This window comes from Lissotriton helveticus, chromosome 3_1, assembly GCF_964261635.1.
Source record: "Lissotriton helveticus chromosome 3_1, aLisHel1.1, whole genome shotgun sequence".
Lineage (NCBI taxonomy): Eukaryota > Metazoa > Chordata > Amphibia > Caudata > Salamandridae > Lissotriton > Lissotriton helveticus.
In genome coordinates, this window is record NC_136061.1 from 1,564,601,318 (window position 1) to 1,564,623,110 (window position 21,793).

The 21,793-nt window shown below is 43.5% G+C and overlaps 1 protein-coding gene across 1 annotated transcript in view; it reads right to left on the minus strand.

The window, feature by feature from the left end:
* LOC144825052 (uncharacterized) overlaps positions 1–21,793 on the minus strand; it is a 236,253-nt gene that overhangs the window by 25,961 nt on the left and 188,499 nt on the right. Inside the window, exons 8-9 of the mRNA XM_078683962.1 lie at positions 12,661–12,871; positions 1,777–1,920 (exon numbers count right to left, since the gene is read on the minus strand). Of these exons, the coding sequence (XP_078540088.1) occupies positions 1,777–1,920; positions 12,661–12,871 (355 nt within the window). The remainder of the gene's footprint in view (positions 1–1,776; positions 1,921–12,660; positions 12,872–21,793) is intronic.

The following is a 21,793-nucleotide window of genomic DNA, read 5'->3' on the forward strand; positions in this document are numbered from 1 at the left end:
TTCTCGCTCTGGTATTCTGCCCACCCAGCTCCACATTGCTGTCTCTGTTACCCATTTGCTTTTCTTCCCAAACATCCATGTTGAACTCTCGCCTGTTTGCCTTCCACCGCCCCAGCACCCTCCTTGAAGCTCCCCACACAGGCGGACTTCGTGTTGCTTTCACTCTGCAATGCCCCCATGTTGCTTCTCTCACCTGTGCCCCTCTGTTTCTGTGTTCCTTTTGCCCATTCCTGGTGCTTTCGCCCCCTATGTTTAGTCTGCCAACAAGTTTTTAAAAAAATGCTTTCACATTTTTTTCCTTTTTTATTTACCAGCCCAACTCAGGCTGACATACACATCATAGGCTTGTATTATTTTATTTTATTTTTTATTATTATTCTGTAGACATTATGCAAAACATTCAGGAAACTGTACAGTATCTCTAAAACATTTGCCAGTGTCAATAGGTCCTTAAGGCATGTCGTATTGGCTGTGCACATGTTTGTTTGCTGTTGCTCTCTTTACCAATCATTGCTTCTCTTTTGTTTTATAGTTGCAAGGCAGTTTTTGTGTAAATTATATTTTCTTTTTCTCTATGCTAGAACTTTATGCGTGGGTGCTGTCCTGAAGCTATTCTGCTCAGCAATGGAGAAATGAGCCATGTAAATATCAGGACCTTGACAATATTGTACTTGCTTCTCTTTAAAGACATTTATTCAATTTTATTCAACTTAGCTTTGAAACAATAAATGGAATTCTTTTAAGGTGTAAGTGTAAACATTTAACAAGGCAGCAGACCACTACCTCAATGCCAAACAATCCACGAATGAGTAAAGCAAATGACACAAATAAAAAACGTGGTACTTATCTAATTAAAGTTTCAAATACCTGAGAGACATATTGGTAGTGTGTGCAACCTCTTACAAGCAAGACACTGGAAACTGGCCATAGTGACATTTCTTCTCACCGTTGTTACTTAACATCTTTCTTTAAACAACCAGGAAAACTTACAAGCCCCTATCGCCACCGGAGTGTTACGTTTTTTGACGCTCTGGTGGCATAGCGCTATTTTCCATATTTACAAGGTTGCACTAAGCCACTTTGCATGGCTTAACACCACCTTGTAAATATGCCCCTTTCCGCCACAGTCCTCTTCGGCAAAGGGGCATGCAATGGATGTTGCTGTGGATGTTCAAATGTAACACCCATTGCTTTTTGACACTGCCCCAAATTTAAAAGGCTGAGGCAGAGCCAAAATGAATGCCAAGGAATACCAGGTGTTAAAATGGCGATACTTAATTCTTATTATTAATTTCTCCTCGTTTTTTTGCTCTTTCTGTGTGTCATAGAAAGAGCAAATCACCATTATTGATTATTTATGCGCAGGAAGGTGTCTCTTCCTGCACATAAACAATTGTCCCTGCAGTGCAGGCACCTTTGCCACATGGTGACAGGGTGCATGCACTGGGAGTAAGCAGCTTTTTTTTCAACAGCGCTTGGGGAAACCCAAGGGTGCATCGTATTCTTGTAAATACGGCACATCCCTGCATTTTCAAAATGGCAAGACTCTGCCAAATTTAGAGCAGCTCTGCACTCCAGCATTTTTTTGTAAATATGCCAGAACATTTTAGAACATATTGCTTTTTGGGACAAATTGTGAGCAAATAACAGGTAATGTCAACGTTACATCGTTTTCAAAAAAAGTAAACTTAAAAGTTATATAAATCTTGTATGTACTACGTTTTAGCAATGACTCATTTTATCCACTTTATTTCTTAATAATGCATGCCAAATTACCTGATTTTGCTGTTGCTGTAACAATTCAACATCGCATTCACCTATGACTGAGTAGACCAGAGACTTCACCTCCTCCTCAGTGGTATCAGAAACAATAGTATGAAGTATTTCTTCATATTCAATTTCCTGGCATGCTTCCTGGATCTAAGCAAAATAGTGTATAAAGATTAAATGCTGGTCTTCTTAAAGACGTGGAGTACTGGTGAGTAATGCAGTAGGTAGAATAGATTAAACATAGAAAATACACAGAAACAATCAAATACATTTATTAAAAAATTAAGTGGCAGAAGGCGACACGAAAGGGTTAGGGAACCGGGTAAGGCACAAGAAGAGAAAAGGAAAATGAAAGAGTTCAGATCATTAAACAGGATTAGTTTTCTACTGTTGGAGGTTCCCTGAGGGGAGCCCTCTCCGAAAATTGGATAATCCTATGATGGGTGTATGTCGAAATATCGACAGGAAAAATATTGTGGAACCAGAATGTCGTGGCAAAAATATTGAGGACAAAATATCAAGAGGGTAAGTGCATATACAAAAGTATAGATTATCTATTCTTAACTCCACATTTACATACCTTGTAGATATATATATATCATCAAAGAACCTGTGTGAGCAGATAAGTAACGTAAATCGATACTTATCTGTGGAATGGTGAGTTTACATCTCAATATTTTTGTAATTGATATTTTTGACCTGACACTCTAGTTTTAATCACAATATTTTGCAGTCATTAAGATGGAAATCCCTGAGATTCTTGTTTCGTTTAACCTTAATCTCAATAGTGATTAACAAACTGCATCTTGCAAGAGAGAACCATCTTGAAATGCCTGCAAATACATACTACTAAATAGCTTACCGTTTTTTATCTAAATGTGCAATGCTTCCTGCATGCATTTACAATCCCCTTGAGCCGCCGGTGCGTCACTTTTAATATGGGGAAAGTGAAGAACCAGCAGCACAAAGGGCATGTAAATAACCCAACAACAAAAGGGCTGTCACTGGTCTGTACAACTAATACGGGCAAAGAAAAATGTGACGGACGCTGTGTCTACCTATAAAGTGTGTACAACAAAAAGGAAATGAATCCCATCATCCCACCCATATGGCAGAGATTCATCATCTGGGATAGAACCAATGATGGTCCGGTTAGGGAGCCACACACCTGTTGGAATTATGTGCTTCTCCAAATCCAAGGAACCACCAGTGATGAATCATACCAAAAGTCAAATCAGTTTGGAATGGTGTGGGATGTTAAATTGCAGTGAGAAAAAATGTGTACAAAAAGAATGAAAAAGTGAGATGTAAAATTGGCTACCATGATTTAAGGAAAACTTTATTAGGGAAAATCATGGTGTCAAAATTAAAATGAGTGTGAGGCAGTTTGACACAATAACTTTCTATTAAGGATGGTATTTGGTCAACATGTTTCAGCCATTGTAGGAAAGTTAAGTCTGCCGGGCTTTCGTCAGGACCTCTTGAACACTAATGCAATTAAGATTCGCCTAAGCTTAGTGAAAAAGCAAAAATTAACACAAATTAATGATACAAAGCATCCTACCGTAAATTGGATTTTTCAGACGGGGGATGTCTGTTTCATAAAGTATTTAGGATTCTTTCCTAAAATGGAAGATACACAACAAGGAACAACAAATAGGTAGAACACAGACACACATTTCTATTATTTTTGCGCCATATGTTTCTTTATGCCAATAGGTCATTCTCCAAAACGATAGAGATATGTTTTTTTATTTATTTTTACTCACCCAAAAATGCTTGGGAGAAAGCCTCACCTCATCCTGGCCACTGCTCAGGGTTGGAGGCCCGCTCTAATTCGTGAAATAAAATAGTGGGTGTCTGGTTAGATCACATCCATACTAATGATTCACTGGCACAAAGTGCTAAAAACTTAGGCATTGTTTCTGAGTACATGACAGACAGCAACTACAAGGGCTGCCGTGAGAGTGAGACACAGTTAGTAACAGATCTCTGATTCTAACACTATATCAATGTAAGAGCAGTGAAAAAGGCTCTTCAAGGCTGGCTGATAGCGAACCTAGTTCATTTAGTAACAATAATACATATGGAGCCTGTATGCTGATATCCATAGCGCTCTCCTAAGAATGAAAAATAGAGAAACGCTTTGCTGTGTAAAGCTGGAAAAAGAGCGCTCTCCTAAGTATGAAGTAGGAGACCGCTTTGCTTTAGGGAGCTGCATGAGCTTGGCTGGCGTCGCATCCTCACCTGTCTTTCGGTACCCCTGGACTAATCCTGAGCTGAGGGGGAGGTACCGACTGGATCAGGGAGGAAGTTAATATATGTTACATGGGCCAATGGGGATGCTCCATAGCTGTAGGACCAGAGTGGAAACTGCAGTATCAGCCAATGGAATCGTTTTTACTAGAACAGGAAGTGGCTGCTTCTCTAAGGAAGTATGCCACGGTACTTGGACCAGCCCACACACAAGTTACTAAGTGTTACATGGGCCAATGAGGATGCTCAATAGCTGTAGGACCAGAGTGGAAACTGCAGTATCAGCCAATGGAAACCTTTTTACTACAACAGGAAATGGAAACTGCATTATCAGTCAAAGGAATCGTTTTTACTTGCCTGGAACAGGAAGAAAGTTAATATGTGTTACATGGGCCAATGAGGATGCTCCATAGCTGTAGCACCAGAGTGGAAACTGCAGTATTAGCCAATTATAAAATATTAAAATATTTATGAGTAGTTTCGTAGGAAGACCTGCACAGACTGAAAGGGATCACCCATGTTGGTGGGTACAAATCCAAGTCCTCTATTTAGAACTTGTTCCTCAAGGTCACTGAGGGTCCAGGAGCTAATATTCACTATGAAACTCTCCCCTCTGTGTTGGGTCCTGCTTGTTGTTGTTGTTGCTGCAGATGGCCCTTCCTGCTTTGGGTGTAGGGAAAGGATGGTTCGTCTTCCCAATGAACCTGGGGCTGGCCTCTCCTTCTGCCTCTGCTCCGTCCACGGCGCTGTCCTGAAGCAGCCTGGTCATTAAACCATTGTGGTGGAGGCTGAAAATTGGGCATTGGTTGCGGGAATTGTGGCTGATGATATCCCCAAGCAGCCGGAGGCCACCAGGGACCTTGTTGGTAAAAATTACCTCCTTGTCTGGCCCCCCTACCATTGGACCTTTGAAATGACCTCTTCCCTGCCCCGTTGATGTACTACTACGCGGTGGGTCTAAGTCACTGGAGTGTGGGTCTGAGGAAGATGTGGAATAGTTAGACCCATGCCGTTTCCCCTTCTTTTTGTAATCTGGAGGGTTATAGGTGTCGCTTGTGTATACGTACATTTTCTCAAAAGAAAATTTGGCCAGATCTTTACGAAATTTTTCAATTTGGGAAAAAAGTATAGACTCTTTGTACTACTTGTTCGCTTTGGTAGTTTCATCAGAATTTTTCTTAAAGACAGTATTGGTCAAAGTGGTCTTGATCTTCCCCTCTAGGGTATGTATTTCTATCAAGATGGCATCTGCCACTCCTTTGGCTGTGGTGATAATCAGGATCAACCAGTCGCGGGTACATCGCCATGCGATGAGCGACCAGTCTTTCAAAAACGTCTTATCTGTAAGAAAAAGCCGGGGAGCATTGGTGACTATGAGTCCTGTAGGAGCGCACTTCCCATGGAGATATTCAGCCATAATCTGCCCGTGGATGCATGTACGTGAATACGTTTTCTTTAAAGTCAGAACGGTACCCCAATCGTCCTGCTGACTTGGTCCTCCCGTCGGTAGGGCATCCAGAATACTAGGATTCTCTAAAAGAATGGAATTGAGTGTCTCATCGTCAAACGACATGCCGGTGAAGTCCGCCATCATACAGACTCAGAATAAGGGAGGACCAAGTCAGCAGGACGATTGGGGTACCGTTCTGACTTTAAAGAAAACGTATTCACGTACATGTATCCACGGGCAGATTATGGCTGAATATCTCCATGGGAAGTGCGCTCCTACAGGACTCATAGTCACCAATGCTCCTCGGCTTTTTCTTACATATAAGACGTTTTTGAAAGACTGGTCGCTCATCGCATGGCGATGTACCCGCGACTGGTTGATCCTGATTATCACCACAGCCAAAAGAGTGGCAGATGCCATCTTGATAGAAATACAAACCCTAGAGGGGAAGATCAAGACCACTTTAACCAATACTGTCTTTAAGAAAAATTCTGATGAAACTACCAAAGCGAACAAGGAGTACAAAGAGTCTATACTTTTTTCCAAAATTGAAAAATTTCGTAAAGATCTGGCCACATTTTCTTTAGAGAAAATTTACGCATACACAAGCGACACCTATAACCCTCCAGATTACAATAAGAAGGGGAAACGGCATGGGTCTAACTATTCCACATCTTCCTCAGACCCACACTCCAGTGTCTTAGACTCACCGCGTAGTAGTACATCAACGGGGCAGGGAAGAGGTTGTTTCAATAGGTCCAATCGTAGGGGGGCCAGACAAGGAGGTAATTTTTACCAACAAGGTCCCTGGTGGCCTCCGGCTGCTTGGGGATATCATCAGCCACAATTCCCGCAACCAATGCCCAATTTTCAGCCTCCACCACAATGGTTTAATGACCAGGCTGTTTAAGGACAGGGCCGTGGATGGAGCAGAGGCAGAAGGAGAGGCCAGCCCCAGGTTCATTGGGAAGATGAACCATCCTTTCCCTACACCCGAAGCAGGAAGGGCCATCTGAAGCAACAACAACAACAAGCAGGACCCAGCACAGAGGGGAGAGTTTCATAGTGAATATTAGCTCCTGGACCCTCAGTGACCTTGGGGAACAAGTTCTTAATAGAGGACTTGGATTTGTACCCACCAACGTGGATAATCCCTTTCAGTCTGTGCAGGTCTTCCTACGAAACTACTCATAAATATTTTAATATTTTATAATTGGCTAATACTGCAGTTTCTACTACGGTCCTACAGCTATCCTGTGTGTGGGCTGGTCCAAGTACCGTAGCACACTACTCATAAATATTTTATAATTGGTTAATACTGCAGTTTCTACTACGGCCCTACAGCTACCCTGTGTGTGGGCTGGTCCAAATACCGTGGCACACTTCCTTTGAGAAGCAGCCACTTCCTGTTCTAGTAAAAACGATTCCATTGGCTGATACTGCAGTTTCCACTCTGGTCCTACAGCTATGGCGCATCCTCATTGGCCCATGTAACACCTATTAACTTTCTCCCTGTTCCAGGCAAGTAAAAACGATTCCTTTGGCTGATAATGCAGTTTCCATTTCCTGTTTTAGTAAAAAGGTTTCCATTGGCTGATACTGCAGTTTCCACTCTGGTCCTACAGCTATTGAGCATCCTCATTGGCCCATGTAACACTTATTAACTTCCTCCCTTTTCCAGTCAAGTAAAAACGATTCCATTGGCTGATAATACAGTTTCCACTCTGGTCCTACAGCTATGGAGCATCCCCATTGGCCCATGATAACATATATTAACTTCCTCCCTGATCCAGTCGGTACCTCCCCCTCAGCTCAGGATTAGTCCAGGGGTACCGACGGACAGGTGAGGAAGCGACGCCAGCCAAGCTCATGCAGCTCCCTAAAGCGAAGCGGTCTCCTACTTCATACTTAGGAGAGCGCTCATTTTCCAGCTTTACACAGCGAAGCGTTTCTCTATTTTTCATTCTTAGGACCGCGCTCTGGATATCAGCATACAGGTTCCTTATGTATTATTGTTACTAAATGAACTAGGTTCGCTATCAGCCAGCCTTGAAGAGCCTTTTTCACTGCTCTTACATTGATATAGTGTTAAAATCAGAGATCTGTTACTAACTGTGTCTCACTCTCACGGCAGCCCTTGTAGTTGCTGTCTGTCATGTACTCAGAAACAATGCCTAAGATTTTAGCACTTTGTGCCAGTGAATCATTAGTATGGATGTGATCTAACTAGACACCCACTATTTTATTTCACGAATTAGAGCGGGGCCTCCAACCCTGAGCAGTGGCCAGGATGAGGTGAGGCTTTCTCCCAAGCATTTTTGGGTGAGTAAAAATTAATAAAAAACCATATCTCTATCGTTTTGGAGAATGACCTATTGGCATAAAGAAACATATGGCGCAAAAATAATAGAAATGTGTGTCTGTGTTCTACCTATTTGTTGTTCCTTGTTGTGTATCTTCCTTGTTAGGAAAGAATCCTAAATACTTTATGAAACAGACATCCCTCGTCTGGAAAATCCAATGTACGGTAGGATGTTTTGGATCATTAATTTGTGTTAATTTTTTCTTTTTCACTAAGCTTAGGTCAAGCTTAATTGCAGTAGTGTTCAAGAGGTCCTGACGAAAGCCCGGTAGGCTTAACTTTCCTACAATGGCTGAAACATATTGACCAAATACCATCCTTAATAGACAGTTATTGTGTCACACTGTCTCACACTTATTTTAATTTTGACACCAAGATTTTCCCTAATAAAGTTTTCCTTAAATCATGGTAGCCAATTTTACATCTCACTTTTTGATTCTTTTTGTACACATTTTTTCTCACTGCAATTTAACATCCCACACCATTCCAAACTGATTTGACTTTTGGTATGATTCATCACTGGTGGTTCCTTGGATTTGGAGAAGCACATAAGTCCAACAGGTGTGTGGCTCCCTAACCGGACCATCATTGGTTCTATCCCAGATGATGAGGCTCTGCCATATGGGTGGGCTGATGGGATTCATTTCCTTTTTGTTGTACACACTTTATAGGTAGTCACATAGTCTGTCACATTTTTCTTTGCCCGTATTAGTTGTACAGACCAGTGACAGTCCTTTTGTATTGTTATACTGTGAATAAGGGGTTTGTCTGTCCTTTGGTCTTTAAATAATTTCCCCCTTAGACCCTCCACCAACCTTGTTTTTGACGATGGCATGTAAATAATCCCCTTAGTCTCTCCCCAGGTCACTTACATTCTCCTTCCAATGCTCCCCAGATATTAGTCCTTGTGCTGTTTATTCGTAAAGAAAGGGAAAAGACCGGTGGGAAAGAAGAACAGTGACAGAGATCAGTGGGAGATAAGGGGTGAGCGGTCGAGAGTGAGACCTGCGTCTAAGAACGAGGAAAAGGGGAGTTGGAACAATAGGAGAAACAATGAGGTCTGCCTAGGCTAGAGCATCACAGTGTGGTACACTGGGGAGAAAGAAACAAACAGGAGAGCGCAGACAGGCACCCCAATGATTGCTTAAAGTGAAATGCTACAGAAGCAAGCAAAAGGAAGGTACTTCCCTGATGTCAGCAGTGCGAGTATACATCTCATTGTGACATAACAAAATACTTCTGGGTGGAACAAAGACAAGAATATAAGGAAAAGCCACTGAACCAAGAACGGACAACTGGGATATACAATAAAGCAAATCATTCACGAGGAAGAGACTGACCCAAATCCAATTCTAAGGGATATATTCACAAGAACGTGTGATAACTACTGCAAGAGTAGCGTAACGTAACTTTCAGCATCGCAGCCTATCGCGGGAAAATAACCCTGTGACAACGTGGAATTCACAACACTGCGGTAGCATGCGATAGTTTGCCAACACTGCAGGCAATGTCCGCGACGCAGATAAAAGCACATTCCCCAAAGCGACAAAACCTGAGATGGTCACAAGCGCGATAAGAAAACAGTGACAACCAGCGCAAGGGCAGCAATACACGCATGCAATGCAAGAAAATAGCACAAGACCAGCACACCGAAAATGCCACTGAACAAAAATCATCAACAACGAAGTACGACAAATGCACCCTGGCCAACTGCAGAGGACAACACGTACACCACAACATCCAAGCACCGTGGAATAACAGAACCGACAGGCACACCGCACAAAAGAGACCAGTGGCAGACAGAGCAGAGCTGCATGAGCGACACACCCACCGTGCAGCATACGCACACAATCATGAGTGCACCCCGGCAGTGACAACATCCCCGGTCAAACAGCACCCCCACCACATTTGAACACTGGACACAACTGTTTTAGAAAATGTGCACAAGCTGCCAAATCACATCTGGAACGTAGGAAAACGTAACATCAAAATGTACAAGTACAAGCTTAGACCTGCAAAAATGTTTATTCACACATGCAGTACATTTGGACATTTTCTACTTTCACATGATTGCCATGGATGGTCACAATGTGATGTGCTCATGAGAAGTAAGTGTCTATGATGGTATTCCTCTGGGCCATTCCTGCCACTGCTGCAGTGGGATGTGGGCCACCTGCCCCATCACCACCATCATCGGCCGGTACCTCTGGAACTGGGATCCATGGGGCCCTGGTGCGAACACAGATGTTGTGCAACACACAACATGCAACGATCAGCTTGCACACGATGTCCGGGCTGTACAGGAGCTTTCCACCTGTGCCGTCCAGGCACCTGAAACATGACTTCAACACGCCAAATGTGCGTTCCATGATGCCCCTGGTGCATATGTGGGCCGCATTGTACTGCCTTTGGGCGGGTGTTTTCGAATCTCGGAGGGGTGTCATCATCCAGGGCAGAGTGCATATCCTTGATCACCTGTGACAGTGCAGGGAGAAAAGGGTCAATACTTGGTTTGGCAGAATGTGATGGCAGGTCTACCAATCCAGTGACACCTGTGCCGGCTGGGTGTGGGGTGAGTGTTCGCATGCCCGCAGGGACGAGCTGATGCTGGCAACTACAACACCAGTCTGTATAGGGTGCAGGGGTAGGCCAGGATGACCATGGAGTGTTGTGGTCGTGTCTGATCGCTGTACCTGTAGTTTGACATGTTGAATATGGTTTGGTCATGTGTGCATCCCCACAGTTGTGCATTGTGCTGTGGAGGCATTGGGATGTGAGGTGTGTTGACTTGGTACCTACCAATCAGCAGTCCCGTCCCATATGTGCCATCCTGGAAGCGCTGGTTGATGATGGACTGTCGGAAGATGAAGGAATCATGCACAATGCCTGGGTAGCTGACGATGACATTGATGAAGAGTCCCCGGTGGTCCACTATTGCCTGCACATTGATGGAACGCTTGTGCTTTCTGGTGCAGTAGTAGTGTGCAGTATCCAACAGGGGTACAAGTTGGACATGTGTGCAGTTGATTGCCCCCAACAAGGCCGGGAATACGGCTATGGCGTAGGAGCCTTGCTTTGTCTCCAACTGTTCCTGCGCAGTGTTGGGGAAGTGAAGGTACTGGGGTATGAAGCTGAGGATGGCATCCAGGACAGGTGTGATGGACTTTGATAGGGCTGGCTGTAAGATCCCTCCGACTCTAGCAGTTGTTGGTTGGAAGGTACCAGAGGCCAACAGGTACAGCATAGCCAGCAGCTTTGTCACGGAGGGATGTTGGTTGTCCGCCATGTTGGGACCGTCAGTCTGTGGGCAATGTGGGTCAGGATGCGGCAAATGGTTGTCCTTTTGAGCCTGTAGTGGGCAATGACTTCCTCTGGAATTAGGTCTGTGAGAGTGGTGCATTTTCGGTAGGTCCGCTGTCTTATTCTGCGCTGCCTCTGTGGAGGTCCGGGGAGGGGGCGGGTCCAGGTCAAGGGGGAGGTGGCGGTCCTGGGGGTGGTGGCGGTGGGTGCTGTGGCCCTGTTGGATCTCTGAGCTGAATGATGAGTAGTTCCATGGCGTTGTTCGTTCTTCTGGTGTGGCTGTGTGCGGGGCTCCGTTGCCTACTGCAGGTAGTCGTCCAGCTTCACACCTGCTCAAACCTGCGGCTAACGTGACTTATCGCATGTTTTCGGTTCGCTTCGCATATCTGTCAGTTTGTTGGGAAAGTAATGTTGCTGTTTTTTTGTGTGTTTCTGCACGGGAACGCCTACTCTGCATCTCATTAGCGTTAGTTGGTGGTGTCCTTCATGGTGTTTTGGTGATGTTATCGCGGGAATTCTGGCGATGTCTGCAAGTTGCACCAGCTTGTGAATGGGGTGTTAATTTTATCACCACTTTTGATGCATTAAAGTGAGGATAATTCGGAGATAAATCCTTGTGAATATGCCCCTAAGTGTATTTTGATTACTGGAACCAGTACATCTAGCCAAAAGACAGCTAAAGCTGCGTAGCCCAGGCTTAATTAGGAGCCCTCAACAGTAGGGCTCCACTTACTGATAATCACAAAAAGGTATTTAAAGACGGAAAATCAAATTTGGGCCAAATAATATTGAATTGTTTTTTTAAAGGATGCCGGCCGAAAAAAAGTATGATAACTAAGGGCAGGGTTGCAGTTAAAGCACTTATTACGGTTTGAAATGCGGGACAGAAGAAGCAATCCGACATCATCACCTGAAGAGACAATACAAAATGAAAGCAAATGCTCCAATCGCAAGAAAGTGTCACACTACTCACTTGAAACATAAAAACACCAGACAAAGGACTTAAAATATTGAAGAAATCATATCATTAGTCACTCAGCACACTAAAATAACTTTCACACCAGCAGCTTTGTGACTCTAAGTTCATGGAACTCCTAGGTAGCTTGCAACTCCTTATTTATGTATGACTGGGTGCATTTACTCAATATTCAAAACAATCTATACAGAATCAACATTTGTAATTACACACTGTGGAAATTCGTAGAGGATCAATGTGGCTAAGTAAGCTTAGTCAATGATGAATGCCATAGTGAAGAAACCATTTTGATTAATTGGAATTATAGAGATTAGAAAGATCCAAAATATTTGTAGTTGTTTTATTTCTTTACAAGGGATATCCCCTATGCTCCCTGTACTTCAACTTGCCACCCCGTGACTCTTGCAGTCACTAGATTCCTCATCCACTTCCACTTACCAATCTATGCTGGTTCCCAAAATATGTATTTTTGCTTTTTCATTAAATGGGGTGGCTCATGTACCCACCCCTACTCCTAAATTTAAATGATAAAAAATGAGTACTTACAATACCTGGTGAGATTGCATGGATTGTCTCCAGGAGTATTTCATCTATTATTTCATATGTTGCAACCTTCATTAAGTGAGAATCAACAAAATCCTTTAGTGTGGTGCGGATGGTGTCAATGGAAAGCTCTCTCAGGAGGTCTATCACCACTTCGTCCAATATTGCCTCGAAATGCTGCTGCTCGATAAGAGCAGGATCTAGTAATAAAATACTTGAGCTAAGGAGAAAAAATCAAAATATGACCATCACAAAGAAAGAAATGTCAGTTATTGATGCAAATAATTGATGACATGCCTATTCATTCAATTGCGCACCAGAAGTTAATTCCAGAACAGCCCTATTGCTAAAAGGACGGCTACAACTTGGGAATCTTGTAATCAGTTAAAGGTTTTTCATCTAAAAAATGTTCAGGAAGAGGAGAAACTGGCTTGGTTGTGGTGAATAATAAAAAAACATAATGTGTTTTCTACATTCAAATCTGGCCTCTCCCACCATGACAAAAGTTGAGGCAAGTCAGGAACTTTGTGACGATATTGCCAAGTCCTTTTTGAACAAAGTAGAAGCCATCATTTTTAACTTCAGTCACCCTAATCTGGAGATAGGAGGGGTGCGGTTGGAGGAAAGGCAGACAATTTCAGATTCCCCAACAGTCTTCAATACATTCTGGCCATTGTCCTTTACAGACACTGAAAAGCTGCTCCTCTCCGCCCGATCAGGCTCCCCTTATGACCCCTGCCCAGTCTCAATAATTAAACAGGAACAGGTGCCTGCAGCCTTAGTACTTAACCCATTGTTCAATACAATGTTGAAGTCAGGCACTTCCCTAGTCCTTGGAAATTGACCTAAATATTGCCTTTATTGAAAAAACCTAACTTGGACCCTAAGGAGCCTAATAACTTCCAACCCATATCTCGCCTCCCATTACCTACAGAACTGGTTGAGAAAATCATGAACGCAAAGCTCAGCATCTTTCTAGTTGGAACCAAAGCTCTGGACCCAACTCAGTTTGGGTTCAGAGAAGGGCATAGCACAGAACCTGGTCCCACCCTGATAAAGTGGATGTATGACGTTATAACGCATACTTTTACTCCGCAGACCATTACAACGCGACTTTTACACCGCATACCGTTACAACGCATAGCGCCTTGGGGCGCTGGATAGTGGTAAGTATAATTTACTATTCTAACTCCAGTCCCCGTGGACCCTAGGGAAGGTGTTGGATAGTAAATTATACTTATTCCCTATCCTAGAGCGCCCCCCAGCGCAATGCGTTGTAATGGTATGCGGAGTAATGGTCGCGTTGTAATGGGTCTGCGGAGTAAAAGATCCGTTGTAACGGGTGTATACCGATAAAGTATAAGGAGGATATGAGGGAAGCTGTGGACAGGGGAGGCAATGCAGCGCTGATTATTCTGGACCTGTCCGCAGCCTTTGATATGGTCCATCATGATGTTCTGGTGGACCGTTTGTCAGAGTGCGGTATTCAGGGCAAAGCTTATGATCTCCTTAGATCTTTTTTGCCGGACAGATCTAAAACGGTGGCACTGGGTGATTTTTATTCCAAACCTTTCTCGCTGCCGTGTGGAGTACCCCAGGGTTCCTCCCTTAGCCACACTCTTTTTAATGTTTATGTCTACTCACTGGCTACCCTGAACAGGTCATTTGGTTTCAGCCTGACTTTGTATGCTGACGACATGCCAATTGTGGTGGCTTTACGGCCTGGTCAGACAACAGGAATTGAGGACAGGTTCCATGATTGCATGGCAGCAATCAGGAACTGGATGTCATAAAATTGCCTGAAATTGAATTCTGGCAAGACTGAGGTCATCCTGTTCGGTAATGATCCTAACTTTTGGACCCCAAGGTGGTGGCCAGAAGGCATGGGGACACTTCCTGCTCCTGTCAGGAAGGTGAAGGACTTAGGAATCATTATCGACGAAAAACTCAACTTCGGGACCAAATTAATGCAGTGGCATCTTTTGTTTATTTTTTAATGAGAATGATTAAGAAAATACTGCCCTTCCTGCCCACAATCTGTCAGCGGACTGTAGTCACTGCTCTCATTATGTCCAGACTCGACTACTGCAACAGCCTGTATTTAAATATACAGGAACGTTTTGCGAATACATTTCAACTGCTACAAAATGCAGCTGCAAGGCTGATTACGGGTACTCCCATATATGCCCCCATCTCTAAGGAATAGAGAAAACTGCACTGGCTGCCAGTCAAAAATTGAGTGTTTTTCAGTAATCTTAGTACCGTGTTCAAGGCACTACAAGGGATAGGCCCAGATTTCCTGAAACGGAAATTGCAGTGGTATATACCCGGAAGAACCCTGCGCTCCGGAGGAGCTAAGCTGGTGACTGTGCCACTCGTCAAAAAATCGACATGGGTAGGGAGAAGCTTTATGGTATGTGCAGCTAAAGCTTGGAATGAGCTTCCCCCTAGTTTGAGAAAGGCCCCGGACCTACTCACCTTCCGGAGAGGATTGAAAACCTGGCTTTTTACTCGCAAATCCTGGTCTCCTGTTTATGTTCTCAGAGAATTAGTGGTTCAGCGCCAGGACACCACCGGCTAATTGTCGCGCTTTATACATAGTGATAACATAACATACCATAACATTCTACAGGGCCATTCACAAACTGCATCTTGTAGTATGTTACTAGTACTACAATAATACCATTAACGTACTACAAAATGCTGTTCACAAACTGACGTGCAGGGGTCTCCCCTTCATCCCCTTCTGTCTTTTATGTGTGGAGATGTCCCCCCAACTGCTAGAAGCCACTTTACAGTCATATTTCAAATTTTTTCAAACTTCACTCTCTGTTTCAGGTGGTGAGGACACGTAACTCTACACTTTTTGGTAACCTTACACTCGTAAATGGTGTATAGGCTTAAGTGGTACAGTTATTTATAAGTGTAAGGGTAATTGTACATGTGTGTATTTACTCACATGTACATTTACCTTTGAGCGTTACCCCCTATATGTAAAAAAAATAAGCACAATAAGCTCATCCCAACCTAATTCTAAATTCATACAGATGACTGTCCCATTGAAGAGGATTAAGAAAGAGTGGAAAAGGGGAGCAATGGAGTGTGAAGGAGCGTGGAAACATTTTGAATACTCCCACTAAGTCGCAGCCAGGCAGGAGTCACAAAACATTTGCAGAGATTTCCAATCTTACAATCACTTGTACATTTACTCTATCAAAATGTAGCTGTAAGTGTGTTCACAGAATGACAAATGGAAAGGTTATTTCCAGAACGTTATATTGTGTAAGGGAAAGCAGTAGTAGCTAGTGTTGTGGACAAGTGGCGGTGCGAGGGGGGGACCAGGGGGCAGAGGACGACACAAAACAAAAAATAATTAAATAATAATATACCTGCAGCCGAATATATGATTATACCACGCTTTCAATTACCACGCATGGCTTTACCACGCGAATTTTACATCGCAAGTGGCTTTACCACGCTGGAATTTACAACGAATGGTTATAACACGGGTAGAAACGTCTTACCTGATAACTTCACGTCTTTCACCAGCAGCCCTTACTTCCATCCACCATTGAAACAAGCGTCAAAACACGTCTACCAAAATTAAAAAAGGACTACTATTTTTACGTACACGGCACGTCTTTGGGGGAGGCTCTTTCCTTTTACTTCAAGAAAAATAAAGCGCGTTTTTTATTTATTTAAGTAAACCGCTCCATATTTTTTGTTATTTTTGGGGGGGAGACCCCCCCAGCCCCCCCGACCCCCCCCCCCCCGAGGCCCCCAAGCCCCCCAAGCCCCTCCAAACCCACGCAGAACGACTGGAAGGAATATCACGTTTCCCCCCAACCCACGCAGAACGTACTTGCGTGGTAAAGACGGTCGTGGAAGGCACCCGCGTTGAAAAAAGGTTTACGTGGTAAGTGTAGCGTGGTAAACGTTATGCGTGGTGATGCCTTTGGAGTAAATGATGTTTCCCCCTGCAGCCAGCCGCATAGTGCTCTTCTGCTCCTTTCCTCCTCTCTTCCAGGCACAGGCTCCCAGACTCCACTGTGGACAATCCTGACACTGCCCGAGCACTCTGAATTTGTGCTCCCAGTGAGACTGGGAGCCTGTGCATGCTTTCTGCCATAACATAGGCCCACGCAGACCCCGCGGTGCGGGGGGGCCTCTAGCTCCAAGGGCCCCCCTCGGCACTGCACTGTGGCCGGAGAGCTCCTGATTGAGCCCGGAGGGGGCCCCTCTAAGTAACGTGCAGGGAGGCCCCCACAGTTTTCGTTACGCCAGTGCTCCAACCCGGCAATGTAGCTCGGGTTGGAGAGAGCTTCAGTGCGAATGACGGTTTGGCCGGCCTGAGCATGACGCGCATTGACAATAGTGCCCAACACTCCACCTGCAGCCTCTCATCCCCCATGGCCCCGCCCCAAAAGACTCGTCAGGAAAGTAAGAGTAAAACAATAATAAAATGTGTTTTTTTATTATCGTTTGTTATTCCTATCCTGCCGTTTTGAGGCAGCTGGCAGAGGTGCGAAGCTTCTCTGCCATAACGGAGGATCCGCCACTGGGGGGAAGGGATTCACGACAGGGAAACCAAGGTTTTTTGTGATGAGAGTAATACACTACTTGACGAAATCCCCACGGGCAATGCTCTATCATGCAAAGTAGTAATTCTGCATGTTTTTGAAGAATTACCTGTTCAGTATGAGAATTACCAGATGAGGGCCTGCAGTGAAACTAAATGGATTTCCCCTCACATATTCCATTATTCCATCTACTCAAAGCAGGTGATAAATGTGTGCAGAAAAACGTCGGAATCCAACAATCTTATCAGTTCCTCTTACTACAAGCTATCCCTATTTCGGGGCAGAAACTAGTTATGGCTAGTGATCCCAGCTGTGATAGCCACAGAATCAATAACATCAGGCTGTCTATAACTTCCTCAGTTTAAGATGGAGGGGGCCTACCTTCCTTAGCAAAATATTTGCTTTCATTTCCTTTCTACACCCTCTTCCACGGAAAATAAATTAGAGAGCTGCACCATTGCTCGCTTTGGAACCTTCAAACTGCTCTGCTGCTTTCTTCCTGCTACCTTGTGCAAACAATAGCCATACGACTTGTGCTTATTAAAAAGTCGGTGGGGTGGTATAGTGAGCAAAAGAACGATGGATTCAACCCAGATCTGTGACATGGGGGGAGTGGTTCAAAAGTTTCAGCACTAACAGGTAGATTCAACAACGAAAAATCGGCTCGCAAAGGGCCAGATTCTCAAAATCTGGCCCTTTGCGAGCGCAATTTTTGCATTTGGGATTCATCATCCCAAATGCAAAAATCGCTAATAGCGAAATCGCATATTTGAGAGGATTTGCATTTAAGGAATCTCTATTTGAGATTCCTTAAATGCAATTCATTAACCATTTATTTTTTGCGAATTCGCTATTACTGGCCGCTATTTACCACGAATTTTAACTTCGTGGTATATAGCAAAATACTTAGAAAAATGCACTTCAGTGCATTTTTCTAGGTTGCATGTTACACACACACATGTTCTTTGGACATGTGTGTGCGCAACACATGTGTACATTTTCATTTCAGGGGTGTTACAGGGTGTCCTTTGGATACCCCTGGCACCCTTGAAATCGCATCCTTATTTGAGATTAGACAAATTGCTAATCGCAAATAAGGAGTAACTCCCCATTCATTCCTATGGGACTTTAGGCCCATAGGAATGAAAGGGGAGTTACTCCTTATTTGCGATTAGCAATTTGCTAATCGCAAATAAGGAAGATGTAGGAATCGCAATTTTATTTGCAATTCCTACATGAATCCCGTTTTGCAAGTCCTTAATAGCGATTCCTTATGAATCGCTACTACAGACTCGCAAAACGGGACTTTGATGAATCTAGCTATATGTCCATCAACTTGTGTTTAGCCACCGTGGGTTGTGCCAGCTGTGGCGTGTTGCAGGTAGATCTTCACAAAAAGCATAGATATGAAAACCCCTGTAGAAGTCAGTCTCTGACAAGAATTTGCATATTGGACTGACTAGTTAAAATATGGTCACATTTTCATTATCTTAACACAAATGTATTGGAGAAGTCACATTTTACCAAACCAATTTTAGATTAATGCATTTTACTCAAAATAGATACACCTTTTGATTTTGAGCATATGAAGAAGGTACCACTAAGGAAGTAAATAACATGATTTTATAATTTAATCCAGGGGCATATTAAACACAAATCTGGCATCAGTGTGTTGCATGGGTTGATAAGGCCATCAAAACACCAAAACAAAAAAACGCATATGGGAAATGAACATTCCCATCCTTGTCCATTTTATTAAACCACTGTATATGGCAGTGGCACTGTGCTCTCACGCTCCCAAACACTTTCTGAAGTGTCCCATTCATTAAAAAAGGGTATTTCCATGTGGGACATCCAGACCTGTCTATCAGCAGACTACGTTCATATTATAATATTGGTGTGTATAAGAGTGAAATGTAGTTCAATACAAACAGAATTATAAAGGCTAGACAAGACTACATGTTTGTGTCCTCTTTGGAGACGAAAACATCAGTTAGGAAATGGAAATTCAGAAATGATGGATTGCCTTATCTTAAGGTTGCCACGTTAGAACAGAGGAGTGTAGGGACAGCCAGGGAACCATGCTTATTTTTAATGAAAAATTGATGCAATCTGATGCAAAAATCTGATTCCTTATTACTTACGTTGCCATTGTTGAACTAGTGGTTTTCTTTTTACTATATAGGGTGAATCGGCTTCCAAAGATGTGGTTTCTTCCTTTTTGCATTGTACTTCTATACTATTATGCTTGGACTAATATACATTAATTTATTTTAGAATTTTAATCTGGAATAAAACTTACTAACTTGAGTTTTGGTTTCAAATTGAGTTTTTGTTTAACCGTATTGGCTACGCTGTAATTGGATATTGGACAGAAATGTTTCTCTCCTCACCTCTCAAGTCGCACACAAAGATCGTTGAGTAAGTGTTACTGAGTAAGTGGGCCCAGGTTCCATCAGTTGGTAGCAGGAGATGGTTGTGCACTTGAAGTGAGAAATTTAGAATGAAATCTAGAAAAGCCTAGACCCCAACCCTAATGTTCCTAGTCTAGAACCTCAGGTTGAGGACTGGAGAACAAACGGAGTTCCGGTGGCATGCGCAAAAACAACGGCGAACGAGTTAGTATGAGTATGGTTCTGCATGTGATGAATGGTGTTTAGGTTCCAGTGAAAATTGGGTGTGTGGTGTCTGGTGATAAGTTGTTTTCAAAGTAGTTATGGGGTCCGACGTGGCCTAAGATCCCAGGATACATAGTAAGGCGGAGAAGACACCGTGTTGTATTTGTCTACTGAGTTTTTGGGGGTTTGTCATGAGTGATCATCAATGGCCCAATTGAGACAGGGAACTTTGTGTGAATGGGTCAATTGTGAATAGTGTGGTGGACCTTTTTGTGCAGAAGGAAAACTTTACTGATTCAGGTGAGTCCCCTCTGGTCGAGATTTCGTTGCAAATATGTGACCTATGAGTGATTCACTTCTATTGATTCTTTTAGAAGAGCAGACAATTGTTGTTTAAGGGAGCATATGTGTGTGTGTGTGTGTGCGCTAAGAAATTGTAAAGGAGGGTGACCTACTGCGAGGAGAGAGAGTGACGTTAGAGTGTGCCACGCTGAGATAGGACGCTTGATGTAACACTGCTCTGTGGTTGGTCAGATTTACTTCATTGTTATTGATGGTTGGACCACTGCGCAACTTGGAACATATTAAAGGTAATTAATATTTACCTAATGAAAAAGGAAAATAAGATGTTTTAGAGCAATTAGAGATATGATTTGAAGAGACGTGGATGTTCCTACCAGAATTGGTGAAGAGGCTCTGCCTGAGGATACACCAGCTCATTATATGGCGATGAAAGTAGTGCTTCAAACCAGCATTTCTCTCAAACATTGGCACAAGATCACAGAGAAAGAAGGTGCATTGACATTTTGATGTTATGGCACATTTAACTTGGGAATTTTTGATCATTTGAGGGGGATGTTGTTTGCAATTAAACCATTGCCTAGACCCATACAGTTTGAAGGGCTTAATGCGTGGGAATGGACAGCACATGTAAAGATGAGAGACTAATACAAATGGAAAATGACAAAAGCAATGTGTACCTAGGCAGATGCGAGATGGGACACACACCAGAAGAGGTGGAGAGTAGATATGATTGAGGGAGCGAGATTGTATCCTGCCTTGGTGACTGGAGGAGAGGATATGGAGAAAGGGCGGAAGAAAAGCGGAGAAGACAGGAAGGAAGGCAGTGATAGTGATGGCAGTGAGAGCTTGTTAAATGGATTGCTGGCCAAATGTCCACCCCATATAGCCAGTCAAACACTGGAATTGGGTGGAGTCCAGATATATAGAAAATGCTTTGGTACTGATGGCTTCTAACCCAGGTGTTGTGGGGGTTATATCGACAGGGAATACACACACTGCTGTGAGAGAGGAGCGGAGAATGTGTGCCCCGAAGTTTCAAGACATTGCAGTTCTGGTTCTGTCTCAAAGGTTCCAGAAGCCCTTATGGTACCAGTCACTATTGGCCCCTTTGGCCCATCTACAATCCAAATTCAGCTGGAATTGAGACTCAGAGAACGTCCGTAGGTACACAGGGAGGAACGTTACAGGAAAGAACAGAGGTTCCTAAAACGAGATTTGTTCTATTAAGTCTGGTGAATGCAAGTACACCTTGTGCGACGACTGCAGATCCATCTGTGGTCCAGATGGGGTTAGGACCTGTAAGGTCCTCGATTGACAGGCTTGGATTCACCCATATGGGAAATACTTCCTAGTGTAAAGGCATCGTGATGGGTCACCCCTTAACAGTTTAGGTTCCATATTCTGTGGAATTGCTCCTGACTAGAATGCGTACCCAACATTTAAATAATAGTCGGCTTACCTGATACGAGCAGGTGATCTTGGCTGCAGAAAACATTACTTTGAAACAATGTTCTATCCTTAACCCTGCTATCCTCTTAGCTTTGCCTAATTTTAATGAAGATGGAGAATTGGGATAGGATGACTGTCTCGATGTCACTGAACTATGCCCCATCCTGACTTTACTGATGATCCGTT